The sequence below is a fragment of the Corapipo altera genome, unplaced genomic scaffold (genome assembly GCF_003945725.1).
Source record: "Corapipo altera isolate COAL_440 unplaced genomic scaffold, ASM394572v1 2b, whole genome shotgun sequence".
Lineage (NCBI taxonomy): Eukaryota > Metazoa > Chordata > Aves > Passeriformes > Pipridae > Corapipo > Corapipo altera.
This window is the reverse complement of record NW_020884874.1, coordinates 18,189,736-18,206,066: the sequence shown is the minus strand read 5'-3', so window position 1 is coordinate 18,206,066 and position 16,331 is coordinate 18,189,736. Positions and strand designations below refer to the sequence as shown.

At 35.1% G+C, this 16,331-nt stretch overlaps 1 protein-coding gene across 1 annotated transcript; it reads left to right on the top strand.

Annotated features, from left to right (window-relative positions):
* Nucleotides 1–278: 278 nt before the first annotated feature.
* On the top strand, nucleotides 279–15,177 carry TMEM244 (transmembrane protein 244). Its single transcript, XM_027669644.1, has 6 exons — nucleotides 279–354; nucleotides 8,270–8,355; nucleotides 8,885–8,958; nucleotides 12,311–12,436; nucleotides 14,178–14,222; nucleotides 15,083–15,177. Exons 3-6 carry the CDS (start codon nucleotides 8,892–8,894, stop codon nucleotides 15,175–15,177), a joined length of 333 nt encoding a protein of 110 aa, XP_027525445.1. The 5' UTR covers nucleotides 279–354; nucleotides 8,270–8,355; nucleotides 8,885–8,891.
* Nucleotides 15,178–16,331: the final 1,154 nt, after the last annotated feature.

The window sequence follows — 16,331 nt, the reverse complement described above, 5'->3', positions numbered from 1 at the left end:
AGAGAGTGTTTTTTGGGATTTCCCACATTTATTATGAGATGTTTAGAGGCAGAACCAAAGGCTTGAAAAGGAGTGATTTAGGTGACAAGTGTGGAAAAGGGTGTTTGTGAGAGTCTAGGCCTCTCCAGTCTGTGAGAACTGGAGTGGGTTTGCAGCATGTCCTGGCCTCAGCAACTGGACAGACTGGGTTCCAGTGGCCAACTACTGGGCAGACTGAGTGCTGACCCAGCTGCTGGAGTTGGGTCACAGCTACCTTGCACATGTGTATAAATATAACTTCTCACTAATGGGCCTTCAACCTACTCAGCCAATGAGGGGGGGCAGAATGAGACCATTGGTGTTGTCTGTGTTTGTGTAAGTGGTTTGTGGCCCTGTCTGTGATCTGTGTGGCGTACATGTATATATGTGCATATATATGCATGTATGCGATGTATATGCATATATATGTGTGCTATGTGTGCGTGTGCTTACTTGGAATACTTTTCAACCTTGCTACTGTTTCATCCTGGGGGCATGGAGCTGCAGCAGCCTATCTCCAACTGTTTGATCCAGCATGATATATTTTCCTCTAAATGTAGCAGCAATTTTACAGCCCACTCCTCAGTTTTTGTGGGCCTAGTCCTAAAAAGATTTTTCAGTGCTTCAGTGTACTTACCAAAAATTCCCACTAACAGTAGTGGAAATGTCAGAATATCTTCAAAATGTAGGCTTGTGCTAATCAGCACATTAAGCTTCTCAGTAGAAAGGCCAAATATTGATTTTTTTTTTAAATACAGGCAATTAAATTTGCTTCTTAGACATACAGTGGGGCCAGGGTGGAAAGTTTACATTGCTGCAATTGTGTTATAGCTTCTCTCTGGATAAACAGAAGACTTCATTTTCAGTTCTATCAATCTACACCATTCACAAACAATAAAATTAATTTCTAGTTTGAATAAATAAAGCCCACTAAATTGGTTTCTTTGCCAATACTTTCAAGCTTTATATTGTACTTGTTCACAAAGCCAACAGTGTCAGTTAACAAAACAAAAGATGTTGTTTACTATTTTTGCTATTAATTAAGCCAGCTCCTTAGATACAAGTAGCTCATTGGGGTTAATTATCTGTAAAAAGAATCCAATTCATTTGCAGTTTGCTAATCAGAAAGAATTATACCAATTTTTGAGTTGAATTCTTTTAGTGCTATGAACATTTTAGAGTTTGTGAGCTTTTACAAAGAAATTCAAGGAGACAACTTTTCAGGAGCTGAAAGTCCCTAAAATTCACATCTTCTTTAATCAATTATATTGAAAGCTCTTTTACAGTGTATTATCAAGAACAAGGACATTGTTAAAAGCAATTCAACAAAACTTAGAACTAAGACTAGACTGATACGTTCAAAGCACATTCTTTCTTCCACTGATTCTCTGATTTCCCATCCCTCAAAATTTATCCATCTACAACAGAGGTTAAAGAAGGAAATAACCTAATTTCTTTAATCCTCCTGGAGGTAGAGACTGGACCTCACACAATTCTGGCTCCTCCCATATGGGAGCCAAGCTGTCATATTAAGGCTGTATAATGCATATGTGACCAATACCAAACTGTACGGGCTGTCTTTCTTAGGATACAACTAAGCTATATTTGCTGAAGTTGTAACACTTTTTAAGTCAAGTTAGTTCCCTTCACTGCACTGACAGATTCTTCCAGTCACTGCAGTATAAGAACAAAAATAGTGGCCACCATTTATTTTTCTTCTACCCTCTTACACAATGTAAATGTAGTTCCTCCCTATCAGCAGATGGAGACAGAGTACACATGTTTTGATGTCATCATCCAATTAATTAAAAATTTCTCACCACACAACCCAGTCAGCATCCATTTGGTTGATCTTTGTATTTTTTTTAAAGATTACAGGATAATGAACGTAAGCTTGGGGTTTAGTAATTTCTCTGATTTTAAAACTGTTTTTCGGGTTTTGGAATTACCTAAGAAATATGATTCTGGGTCTAACCATACTTTTCAAGGCACAGAGCTCTAGTGCAAACAATCATCATAATAGCAACACAAATTCTGTGTTCTCCTTCATATGGGATATTCCTGTAATATTGCTGTATGATATAGTTCTTCAAATTGTTGTTAATTATTTTCACAGTGCTATTTGACAGCACGGTAAATTGTGGGTGTAAATGGTAACATTCTAAAAAACCCCAAATCCTAAAAGCAAACTCTAAGTAATAAGCTTAGCGAATAAAGTTAGCTGTAAGCTTTATAAAAATTTCCTCACAATTCATTATTACATTTGACTTTTTGTTTTGGCCCAGGTAGCAGATAGGAACTAGGTATTGCCTTGGTGCTATTAGATGCCATGATCATATTCTTAAAAAGAGTTACTTCCCTATTCTGCAATTTTCTGCAGTTAAGGTTTTTTGAATGTCTCTTACATCTTATCCATTACATATCACTACAAAGGAAGTATATGTGTACAGCCAAATGTCAAATAACAGTTTTTATTAACTGTTCTCAAATATGTGAGGGTCAGATATTGATATCCTACCAACATAACTGTTTCCTGTGTGTTTTTGTAAAGCCAACTAGCACAAACTCCTGGGGTTCAAAAGTAATGGAGTACTACTTTTCCTAATAGCCCTAAAAAAATTCTATAATGTAATGCTTAAAAAAATAGCATGTATTTAAAAGTAGGGCTTGTTGAAACCAAATTAAATCATTTATTTTAACTTCTATGAAAACTTGTCTTCTGTCTTTCTCTGCTGAAGAGGAGTTGTCATTTCTCCTAAATCTGACCTAGTAAATGTTAAGAAAATAAAAAATAAAAAAATGATTATTCCATTATCTCAACATGTTACTAACAGTAACACAATATCTTTATGGTTAACATTCACTATTGAGTGATGCTGTAAGTATTTTGGGTCACACACAGTTTCTGCCACTTCCAAGTTTGATTTGCTCCTATTCACTGGGTTACCAGGTGTTTCCAATCTTGAATTGGAATTCAGGTGTTTCCAATCTTGAAGCAAGGATGCAACAGAAATATTATCCATTCTCTCAGAATATTTAAAGTTTTCAACTCTGCAACAGAAATGGAAGGAACTTCTTTGTCTTCCCAACAAATCCGTGCCTACAGCTTCCATTACATTTCAGTCAAAGTTGGTGACTGTTTCTATTATCAGTCTGGCTAAATTGACTCTTTGTGAAGAAGTAAGTCAGTGAAAGTAAACTCGTTAGCTTTAATAATGATCTTAGATTAATGCAATCCATTACTTTTTCAATTATCTTGCTACTTATAGCTACTGCAAAAGTTTCTGTGGGTTGTTTTCAGCTGATGCTTTGGGGTAGATGGTACGTTCTTCGAATGAACACTTTTCGTCCTTTTCAAATATTTTTTAATCATTCGAGCAAATATTTCTTCATTAATTTGCTACTTGTGACTATTTCAACCATTTAGGCAAATTAATTTGCAGGGTTTATTTTGTTTCAGTCTATTTCTTTGTCATCACTTCAGCTCTCAAAATAGGACTTAACTGATGTACAGATTTTCATGCTAGTATTTTTGCACAGGAAGGAATTTCACACAGTACTATTAGTAATTTCCCTGACAGTATTCACAATCTGGAGCTATCAAATCTGTGACTGAAAGCTCTTGTTTGCTGAGCACAAACTGCATTTTAGAGCAGATAGCATTTATTTTGTATGACTAAAAAGGCATAAAAAAATCCTAATGAAACTCACACATATTATGTTAGTGTCAGCAGAAAAAGAAGTTTTTTCTTGGTTCAGTTTCAGAAGTGTCTCCTTTTTCCAAATAACACAGCATTCTGAATCATAATGTGCCTGTAAAAAGTCAAATTTGAATCCATTAAGGAACTGCTCAGTAGAAGTTGAATGTGCTCTAAAGCACACTAAATTTCCTTCTACTTTCTTAACCTAATTATATCTAATTTAATGTGTATTATACCTTATGTAATAAAGTGATAGTCAGAAAAAAAATATTAGCAAAGAACATTGTGAAGAATGTACCACTCCACATCTATAGTCAATAGAATTAATGCTAGAAAATGTAAAGCTAATTAAAAGTAGGAAGTTACAATAACCCCAAGGAACTGTGATCATATGAATGCTGAAAAAAAGCAACTAAAAGGTAGAAAATAATTACAATGTTTGTCTAAATAGCCAAGTTATATTGTAGATATGCTTTGGCTGACTGTAGCTACAAAAGTATGAGCATTAAACGAGCTAGTAGGATTTTCTCTTTGCTCTTCAGCGGCTTATAGTTAACTCACAGATGTCTTCTGTCTCAATTCAGTTTAATCCAATCAACTCACCTCACTCTGCCCTATACTTACCTATAAAATGTTTTTTGGGGTGAAAACCAGCTGCTTCTTCCTGCCGATGCTGGCATACAGAATATAGCAACAGCACTTCCTTTCACTCGTCATGTGTCCATGGCTCTCAAGGTCAAAACTGCTGAAACCAAGGTAAAGGGAATTGAGTTTATTTAGTGTTGTGTGTCACCAGATAGTATTTAGAGAATTAGAAAACTACTGCGGGGCTTGAATGAGCTGTTGCTTTCATTCTTACAGACTGTTCTTTAATGTTGTCTTTCTAAGAACCCCCAAAATTAAAAGGACACTTTATACTATAGTGCTGGTAGTAAGTACTGCAAAGTGCTTTTTATAAAAAGGATTTCAAAATATGTGGTGTTGTCCCATTTATGAGATATAATTCTTAGAAGTGTCTAATGAAATTCTACATTTGATGTCACCAGTGATTTCCTAAGATTCTTCCTTTAAGTTGTTTTGACATATAATAAATAACCCTGTAGTTTTTAACTTGTGGTTTTTTTGCTTTGAAATACCAGAAGACCTAGAAAGGGGAAAATAGTTTGAAAACAGGAAGTATTCTGAGATTTAAAAAATGTATGTTTAAATTTCTGTGGCAAAGTCAAATAAAAAATGAAGTAGAATATGATACAACTAGAAAATTTTCAAAGTGTTTTCATTTTCGTGTTAGTTGCATTTCCTTAGCTTACTCAACTGAGCAAAGCACACTATACTTAATACCTCACTACCTCCCTAAGATAGGGACTAAGAATACTCTGGGTACAAAGAGAAAACTCCTGTGCCTTTGATGCCAATGAAAGTTTGTCACTGACTTCAAGGCTAGGAATTCACCTACTGTAATTAGAGGTCAACAGGTCATTGGCTGACAGCTGTCCTTCAGTCCCGTGATTTTTCCCTTCAGTCCTGTCTCCCCACTTTTATTACAGTAGGAATCTACATCTGGAGCAGATAAGGCTTCACAGAGGCAGTTGCAAGAGGGGGGGCAGTGGATAAAGGAGAATTACATGAAAAGTGCAACTGCTCAGAGCAGTGGAATGAAAATAATTCCCACCAAATATGTGCCAAAGATTAACCTTCCAGTGCTTAAAGTAACTTTCAGGGGAGGAAGAGACAGGATGGGTGCCAAACTTGCAACTAGCACATCATTGTAGTCAATTAACATTACTGCAGTAATGGTGTGCACTGGGGAAAAGAAAGGATCAAATGGATTATTTGGACAATTTTCATTTAGAATAAGACTATAGACAGTGAAAAAGACCTGTATTTAGCCCTCAGACCAACCTGGTTGAAGAGATTAATCATTCTCAGTTTTTGCTTGTCTTTGTTTTGATGTATGGAAAAAAGAAAAGAGTAAGTCTATCCTGGACATTTTTTTATTGACAAATATCTGTCTGTACAGGCATGATGGCTTTCCCTTCTATATTATTAGAAAATAAAGCTCTTTACTCTCTTTTCTTGTGGGACATACATGCACTACTCAATATTTAGCAACTACAACATTTAGCAATATAAAAATAATTAGTTTGCTAAATTCACAGTATCCCCACTTCTGTCAATGTTGAAGGCTTCTGTAAGTTCATTATCTACCACATAACCACTCACACAACCAAGGCCAGAAGTGAGCGTTAGAGTTGGAGTTTCATCCACAGAGGCATCTGCTTTTGCTATGTAGGATCTCCTATTTCCAAAGGCAGTTTATTCCATTGGCTATTTGCCTTTACAGTTCAACATTTTCTTCATGCATCTTTTGAATTTGTCTAGCTAACACTCGTAGCTGTTTACTTCTTGTGGCTTTTCTGATAGATTAAGGAGCCCTTAAGTACCTGGTATTTTCTGCCTGTGAAGGTACTTATCCATCATGATCAAATAATCCCGCAGAGATAAACAGATTGACCTCTTTACGGCTGTAGTCCTACTGAAGAAAAACCCCAAATATTTCTAGCCATCAGCTCCCTTTTGTGTCTTTTCTGTGTAGCTTTTTAATTTTTTAAATTACTTTAAAAATTGCTGACAGAAAAAAACCCCACCAAAACCAAAACCACCAAAACCCAACAACAAAACAAAAACAAACAAACAAAAAACCAATAAAAACCAAAATCACCTTAAGCACCAAAGCCTTAAGAGCTTTTTTTGTGTCTCAATATTGCAAGAGAAGCTCATAAATATGAGCTAGTGTGAGCTAATGTTCATCTGAAGCCCTTCTCAGAGTCTCTGCCTCCTTGAATAAGGGCTCCACTTACCAGCATAGAACAAACTAAATCAAAATGGAAATTGGACTTTAAAGCTGGCTTATGTTTTACATTTTTCACTGCAATCTCACCTGGCAACTGTGTTTTATTTAAAAATGAAGACTTAAAAATATTTTATACCTTAAATTTTCTCTAAAAAAAATTTATTAATTTTGAGTAATGTGTCAAGAACATCACCCAACTTTATCCTCAAAATCTATGGCAATCAGGGCACTCAATAACCAGTTTTGAAAAAAAACTTGAACAAAGGTAAATTAATAAAAAGAGCAGGCGTCTTTCAAGCATTGCAAAGTGGAAATTATTTGTGAAACTTCACAGTATCTCATATATTTCTTTTTTGGTTTTATTCCTTTAGTCTTAGTTGTTCTCCAAATAGTTCTTCTTGCTTTTACTATGAATATGCAATTCTTTTTTTCCCCTACTTCGGTCCCTAAAACCAACCTACATATACATGATTCCTTTCACCTTTCTTCAGAACTGCGTCCTATTCTCTATTAGTTGTTACCTATTTTTTTCTAAAATTCATTCCTATTGTAAATATGGTGTCACTATTCAAAGAGGTAAATATTGGCTTATTTTGCATTGACATAATATTTCACTACATGCAGTCTACAGTCTCTGCTTGCCATTTTGATACAGTCCTCATTATTTTACTACTTCATTTAGGCACAGCCACTTCTCATAGATTTAATTCTGAATGAATACCTGTATTTGGTACATTTCATTATCTTAGTCTTCACTTTTCCATTTTAAATTTACTTTTGATCAACATAGAGAAGAACTCCTGTAAAACATCACAACTTTAAAACTCTCTTGATGTTAGCTCAATTCCATTGATCTCAAGGGAAATTCAGCATGGGATCTTCCAGAGCACACTAAAATGTATGGGCTTAGGGCCCATATTTATACATCCAAGTGTATTAACTTAATAATGGAATCACTGTAATAATTATGTCCCTTTTCAATCATTATTGCTTAATGGTTGATAGTTTGGAGATCTATGGAGGTGTCTTACCAGATGAGTTGGGTAAACACACATTGCTAGTTTCAAATATTTGACAGCCAAATTGGAGAAAGGGCAAGAAGTCTTAACTCATTACATGAGTTGTACCTGGGCTAAGAATTTATAAAATAGTCTACTTCTAAAACAAAACCTGGAATGCTTTAATATGAAAAAGCAAAATATAGGCACCCATCCTTCCATTGTAAATCATCATGTAGCACAATATTGAAGATGGACAATATGAAATTGGTAGCAATTCTATCTACAGACACTCTCTTTCTCATGACCTCTTTCTATCTGTATTTTTTTTAGAGGAAAATAGATCAGAAGATGCTGGATTGAGGGGATAGGCAGAGAAGAAAACAACCATATAGAAAGAGTGTAATAACTGTCAAGAAATGTCCTCATTTTCTGAAGACATGTAAATTCAATATATACTGGGTATACAGCAATATATGATAAAAAAAAAGCCATAAATTGTAACAACATTAGGAGCAGAAATGTACCAAAGAGGTTTTAGTACTTTTCTGTAATCGGCTACAGCAAGAATTCTGCCTAAATATTTCCTTTTACAATTCTTTTTTCACATTCTGAATGATAGAAATCTAGAATTGTTTTCTGACAATACCTGATGTAAACATGGCATTTAGGTTTTCCTGTCTTATGTCCTTTTGCAGGTTGTTCTGGTGAACCTGTTGATATGCATAGTAGTTTTCTACACTGTGTACTATGTGGTCCTATCTGTGTGCTTCGCAGTATTCAAGTAAGATTTCCTTTTCTTTAGTCTAATATGCTGGCATACAGCAATTGGATATCATGCGTAGAGATATGCCTGTTTAAAGGAAGCATCCCGACTGGAGGCATCCAATCCCAGTTATTCTGTGAACATATTTTTCAAATTCAGTTAAATTTTTGTGCCTGAACCTTCTTTCAAATGCACAGATTTGCAAATAGAGACTCAAAACTAATATCAAATGTTGGTTCTAATATGCTTGCTTGCACTTGCACCATGTGAATTATTGAACATAAGAGAAAAGATGACATAAAAAAAGGAAAAGAAAGGTTTTATAGTCAATAAAAGAGACAAATTATACTCCATTTGGAAGTTATTGGTTAGCATGTATAGTGCCAAACGTCATAAATAAAAGTGGGCAAGGGCAAAACCAGAACTTAGAATGGGACTCGGAGAGTATTCAATTTGAAATCCTATTTAAAAACACCCATAATATGTCATATAGTCACTAAGACATTACTAAACTCTCTGGTTAAATTTATTAATTCTGTTTCCACAGGATTAAAATGTTGGATGGTTTGGCACCTTTTGATTTTAAGACAAATCCCTCATGGATTAACCCATACTATTTAGGTAACTGAAGTTTGTTTCTCTTTTTTTTTTTCCTCGGTCAAGAATATATATTATATCTGGATGTAAACTTGTCTTCCAATGGACAGTATTTTAAAGCTGTTTTAATAACACCAATGATTTCTGTATTTTAACTACACTGCAATTAAATGTTTATGCACTTCTCATTTCTGTACTGCTACTTAACATTCAAGTGATTTTTAGGCTTTTTGTTGAGTTCTTCACCTGATCTCACATCATCTGAAGGAAACATTCTACTTTGCCAGGATGCTTCATTTTCACTGCAGAACAATTACCTATTCTCTATCAAGTGCCTCCACAAAATTGTTTAATTTAATTTTCTTACTATAGCATATTCCTTATGAATCATTGGATCCAGATCTCAGGAGAAGGTCATGTTCAACAAATTGAAATTTTGCTTTGGTAATGCTTGAATACAGTGGGCATTAAAATATAAGGTTTTGATTATAGCTCAATCCCTAAACATCTTTATATATTCTAACACAAATTTCTGCAATTTTTCTGAAGCTCTCAAACTATATTCTCTTTCCTAAACTGTCATTCCTAAAAAATTACACACATACATAAAATTTAACCAGATTTTTAATCTATTTTACAAAGGTAAACCTCATAACCCATCAGTAAAGTAAGAAAAGCTCAAAAGTGAATTGGTTAGTTCATCAGGTTAAAAGAGTAATAAAAATGCATGGATGTTTGTACAGTGTCAATACTTTGTCTGATTTCAGACAAAGAAAGAACATTTCCATTATAGCAGTGGAAAAGAAGATTAAAGCATATTCCATTAGAATTAATTTTCAAGGCCCTAATGTAATTACTGTATCTCAATATGATTTTTTTCCCTAAAAATTTTATCAGTTAGTTTGATGCAACATGTGTATATGCCAAAGACAACAGCTATGTCATGCAAACAGTTAGTATTCCACCATTCATTCTGTCCACCCAGTGAAATAACATGGAAACGCAAAACTCAACAGCATCTGATTAATGTCTAAGGAAATAGAGTCAGAATTAAGATCTCTGAATGATGTTGCAAATTGAGAATTAGTTTACTCAGAGTTTCTCTCATGCTTGTTAATAACAGAATTATGTCTTAAGACAACCTCAGAATAAAGATGGAACTCAGCTCAGAAGTAAAGTATCCTTTCTGACCCAGTTTTGTGAAAAGTTCCTAGAGCATTTGTCTACACCAAGCATAATTTAAAGAAATACTATCTCATGAAATATAATATAGTAAACAAAAAATACTATAATACATTGTCAAACATTTTTAAAGTGTTATTTCCCACTTTCCACGCAGTTTTTCCAGTTAAATTTTTCTTATTTTTTTAAACTACTAGGTGAGAAATCCATAATACAATAGGAAGTAATAGATACTATAAATAAAAGAATAAAATAGAAAGGCACAAAATGCTGCCAAATTAAATTTCACTGTATAAATTAAATATACTGAAAAAAATAAATATGGTTTCTCTACTGTCGGCTACAGTAATCATAGGTATTATGTTACTGCAATGGTAAGAAAAACAAATAAATAATTCAAATAAAAATGTTGCTTTTATATGCCTGTGTGCTTAAAAAGAAGAACAAATTGCATTTAGATGGACAATTTTATGAATTACAAACTCACAATTATGTCCTATTGTATGGGAAATCAGGACTAGAGCTAGAAGAGACATCACACATTTTCCATTCAACCCCCTACTATCCCAGATTGCCACACAGCATAAAATCAAACTTTGCCATAAAAGTGATAATGTTTGATCCTGTTACCCATAATAGCAAGTAAACAAGCTGACAGCTAAGCACCACTCCTTTGATGTGTTGAAGAATACAGGTCACCAAATGCCATGTGAAGTTCCTCCATGCTTTCCTGCCCACAGATCAGGTCTGGCTTGCCTGTGCCATGACTTCTACAGAGCTGCATCCCATGTCAGAGGAGGTGGTCACCACAGACTGGTGGCATGGCATGGTTCAACACACTCCAGAGAAAGCATCAGGGGACAGAAAGGCACCATTTTGTCACCTGGAGAAGGAATTTTCTTGGTCAGATAATTTCAGTAGTCCATTTTGGCAGCATAATTTTGTTATTACCACTGTGCTGGTAATCCCCATTCACAGTTTAACACAACACAGAGATAGCTGCTGAATGTCAGGCACAGTGACAGCATGAGAGCTGTGGCAGCCCTGGTATCAGCACCAAGAAAAACCAGGCTCCTGGTTGTATGGATGGACTGCCTCTGCTCACCTTCCAGGCTCTCTGCAATATCTCCCCTTGCAGGTCTCTCTAAATTGTTTTGAGATATATATATATATATGTTCTGGTACATATAATATATATAAATATATGATGAAATGAAGGGACAAAGCTATGAAGTTTCTTACCAAACATAACCCCTTAAGCGCAAAATTTTTCTTTAGATGAGAAAAATTTTACCTATGTCAGTATCAATCAAATCTATTTGGTACCATATACAAAGAGTGTATATGTCCCTGAGGAAAATTTCCATGAAATTTCTCCTCTAGGCTACATAAATTGTGTGTAATCCTGTCAATAGACATAATCCTGCTAATCCTCATGTTCTTACATAAAATAGATGACATTTTAAAGTCTATAGGCAAATCAGGATACAACCCATGCAGATGTCTGTGGCAATATTAGAAATTATCTTTGTAATGGAAACATAAGCATAATATTTCACAGAATCATAGAATAATCAAGCTTGGAAAAGACCTTTAGGATCATCAAGTCCAACCATCAACCCAGCACCACCACCATGTTCACCATTAAACCATAACCTCAAGTGCCATATCCATATGCTTTTTTAAACACTTTCAGGGATGATGACTCCACCACTTCCCTGGGCAGTTCCAATGCTTTACAACCCTTTCCGTGAAAAAAAAATTAAAATCCTAATATCTATTCTAAACCTCTCCTGATGCAATTTAAAGCAATTTCCTCTCTGGCAGAAGAGACCGATCCCCACCCAGCTACAATCTCCTTTCAGGTACTTGTAGAGAGCAATAAGATCCCCCCTTAGCCTACTTTTCTCCAGGCTAAACAACCCTAGGTCTCTCAGCTGCTCCTCATAGGACTTATGTTCCAGACCCTTCACCAGCTTTGTTCCCCTTCTCTGGGCATGCTCCAGCACCTTAATGTCTTTCTTGTAGTGAGAGGTCCAAAACTGAACTCACTGATCATGTAAGAAACTTTGCATAACTATCTTAGGTATTTTAACATTGTGTTGCTATCATTTTATATTGCATTGCTATCATTTATATGAGAGGAAGCCTTTCAAAACTGTGTTTGGTGAAAATATCCTATTTTCCTTTACAGTTCTTGTGATATCATTGGAAATAACTTTCTTCATTTGTGGTCTGCTGTTTGCTCTGGTTGTGGAAGAATGGGTTTGGGATTATGCTGTAACAGTTACTATTATTCATATCATCATAACTTCAGTTGGTAAGTAGGTTTACTGCTAAATATTTACATAGTATCACAACAAATCAACTATAATTCATCTACTGTATTACTGGACTAACTTAATATTCTTTAAAGCTAAACAAATATGTATCTCTATTTTCCATCCATTTGACTCATGCCTGTATATCGATCCGCCCATTTAAAACTCTGTTCTGGATTGTTGCAGAATTTTAAACCACTATTTTGTTATTAAAAAAATCACAGGTTCAGTTCACAGTCTAACACTGCATATGAAACATATCCAGCCTAGATACAACTTCAGCATCTAGGACGTGGGGGTTATTTCAAATAAAAAAATTAGCAGTTGTTCATGTCCTGACACTTTAAGATCTACTCATTTAACACTTTAACTCTAGTTCAGAGTAAAAAGAAGTTTGGATTCAGCTAAGTCAATGCAAAGGTTTTAAGTTAAATCTTTTAACTAAATCTCTTTGAGGAAAATTAAGCATTTTATCATTAAAACTTTTTCCCCCCTGAAACTCTTTCCGTCAAAGGAAAGAAAAGGAAAAGAACTAGCTGCTGTAAATGAGACTCATCATCACTTTTTGCCAGCACCTGGTAACCTGCTTCCTCTTCTCACAAAGTTTAGCAGAATGCTTCTACGGCTAATTAGGAAATATAATTTAACTCTATCTTTGCCAGACCCCATTGGGGATTCTTTTCTCTTGTAACAATGAGTTTAGTATGTTTACTCTAGAATTTAGAAAAAGGAAAAACACCACTGACAAATTAGGACTACTTTCCTACTACATAGTAATCAATCTTTCCTTTTCTGTTGCTTTGTCCATTTGTCTTCTAGCATTTTAGACAGATGGAGATTCCCCAGTTCCTATGACAAATTAAGCCAGAGATCAACACAGACTTCATCTTAAAAAATCTACTGAATTTGATTTCCTGGAATTTAAACTACTGTTATACCTCATTAATAACTTCTGTATTTAAATCAAGGAATTTACAAAAACTACAAAAGAATCTGCTTTGTACATAATTTATACAGGAAGAGAGCATCTGTCATTAAAATAGATGATGCATTTTGATGTCCAAACAGCCCCAGATTTGTTATTTCTTCTTTCAGACGGCCAACCAAACCTCTGCTGGCTGACCTTGAACAGTGTGCCTCCTAGCCCACTTTATTACCTCTACAGTTCTGTCACTTTTTGGGGGGGAAGCAATATTGAGACATATAATAGCCCTGTAGCTGATCATGGAGGGGAGATGTGGGTCAGCTTGCAGGTGGCAGGAGCCAGTGCCTGGCCCAGGAGGGAGCATGCCATGCTATAGTGTTAGCCTGTGGTGTGCAGCCCCAGCTGTCTGTCACACATGGCATCAGCCATTACACACAAAATGTCAGGCTACTTAATTTATTTGGATTGTAGCAGTATGTAGGCACTCTAGCAGGGAAATGGTGTCTCTGTAGTGCTAAACTGTGTACAGGTAAGTAATAAAAAAGGCATTTCTTCTGCAGGGTGTCTAAGAGGTCAGTTTAGCACTCTTATTAGGTTTAGACTTGCGTTCCAGTGGGATCCTTCACATGGCTAAGCTTAATGGTATGGTCAGGTATTGAATAATCAGGACCTAAAGCATTTGCCATTTCAATACAAGTAAAATATATAATCTATGAAACATAACTAAGCAGACCTTTGATAACATAGTACACTGTTTACATATCTCAATCCTTACAGTTTTAAAATTTACATTTCTACTTTTCTTCTTCTTGCAGTTATGTCTGAATTCCCCCTGATGTTACACTGGTGGCTGGCGTTAGGTATAATGACATTCTTTAAAGTTTAAGTTATTAGAATCTGTGTACTATTTATAGTATGAATTGTTTCTGTTAACTGTCTGTTGCCTCACTAATCTGAGAATTTTCAACATTTAAAGAGGAAATATAGGCTTTTCATTTATACTTCTTTTAATGACACAGGTAAGTAATGCTGGACTAGCATTTGCCTCATCTTAAAAAAAATCTCTATTAAAACCAGGATGAGCTCAGCTTATGTTAATCTTGCAAACAAACAGCAGACACATAACTTGAAATAAATCATGATTAAGTCCTGACTAATCAAACTATCTCAATGCAGGTGTCAAAAAGACAGTTGTCCAAACTAGTCTTCCTTGATACCCTTTACAATCAATGGAAAAAGCCACACACTTCCAGAGGCAAGTTTTATAAAAACTGTGTACAGGTACTTAAGATAGATGAGACAAATTCCAGTCATCATGTTTCTTCAAAGTGAATGGCAAACGTACATTTCTGAATGCTTAATTTTCTGTAAAATTAAAAGCATAGATTTGTACTTGAAAAACAGATTATCTTGAAAAACAGTTTAGAGAAAAGGACTGACTTCTGTTCTTCTTTCTTATATGATGGATAACAAAGATCAACAGCTGCAGTAAATTCCTAAATGATGGGGAGAGGCAAATAAATTCCCTGTCCTGCAACTAGTTTTGCATCAGCAGCTGCTGGGTCTCGTATCTTTGTGGGTATGTAAATCCTTGAACAAAATATTTAAGTAGACGGGACATTTTTTTTAAAAATTGAAGTCAAAAAGAATGCCAGTTTAAAGTTTTATCATAAAGCTTGTATTCCACTATAAAAATTAACAGCCATATCTTTTCTTTCAGGATCTGGAGTAATTTCAATGATTTGTGGAGGACAGATTTTGGCATACTGCTTGTTCAAAGACAACTTCATTTACCCCATTCTAGATGATTTTTGAAAAGGAAAATTAGAACTTGCTTTCATATCTGTATGATTTTTATGGTTTCATTAACAGTGTAATTAAAATGAAGATAGCAACTGTCTAATGTTTATCTTACCAGACCTCTTGTGTCTTATGTTTTTTTGCAATGTCAATGTCATCACTTTCAGCTTTTGTATGTACATTTTCCATTAATCAAATAGTTAGATACACTGTCTCTGTTTTAAAAACAAAGAAGCCATAAGGAGGATAAGAGCAATGATGCAACATTCCTATAAAATCCTACAAGGAAAAGGAAAACATATGTTTGAATGTAATGTTTGGGTGCCTGTTATCTGCTGTGTTTTATGAAATGCTGAGTCTAATTTAGGCTGCAGTCTGACCACTCACAAGCACTGCAAAACTTCAAAGTCACCCTATCTGGCATAAATCACTGTAGGTTTAAAGTAGTCTTTACTGGCAAACTCCTGGCAAAGAAGAATCAGTGAACAGCATATACCTCTGCATGTCATTCCATCTTTAAGTTAAAGCTCTCACTTAAAAGCTGCCCAATACAATAGAAGGGAGAGGTACAATCTCTAATGTTTGGTTTGACCCTCTTCCTTCCAGGGATGCTACAGACAAGTGTTTTCTACAATAGCTTCAGGCTATTTTCTCTTTGGCTAAGGATCTATTTATGGTCTGGCTGTGCTGGAGGGAGGAAAGGCAAATGCTACTGAAAGGTACTTTTCTATATATCCCTTTCTCTCTCCCTCAGCTACCAGTGGCCAATGCCAAAGTGTGAGTTTATGCATAGTGGTAATTAAAACCAACAAACCATAGTAGTGGCTTCAAGTTACTCTTTATGTCTTTAATCATAATAAAATTGTAACAGGAAAATTGCCAGAAGGCAACTTCATCTTAAATATGAAACCAATGATTGGATTGCAACTGAAGTTTGCTTAGGAGAGCAAGACTAGATTGCTGTTTGCACAAGAGTGTTACATGTTGGATTTACCTTAATCTCACTCAACAGATAATGCCTCTGAAGAATCAGTCCCCTGTTGATCTAATCAAACATCTTTAAATTTATTGCAAGTTTTAAAAATTTCAATTAAGCTTCAGTACTGAAAGTACATATATAGTGAGAAGCATATTTCAGAAAACTCCCTAAAAAAGGAGTTTGTTTCTCA

What these genes read in the sequence shown, in the direction of transcription:
- TMEM244 (XM_027669644.1), top strand. Translation starts at nt 8,892, where the DNA reads ATGTTGGATGGTTTGGCACCTTTTGATTTTAAGACAAATCCCTCATGG. An exon ending in TATCATCATAACTTCAGTTG is followed by an intron (nt 12,437 to 14,177) that starts GTAAGTAGGTTT and finishes TTCTTCTTGCAG; the next exon opens with TTATGTCTGAATTCCCCCTG. An exon ending in ACACTGGTGGCTGGCGTTAG is followed by an intron (nt 14,223 to 15,082) that starts GTATAATGACAT and finishes CTTTTCTTTCAG; the next exon opens with GATCTGGAGTAATTTCAATG.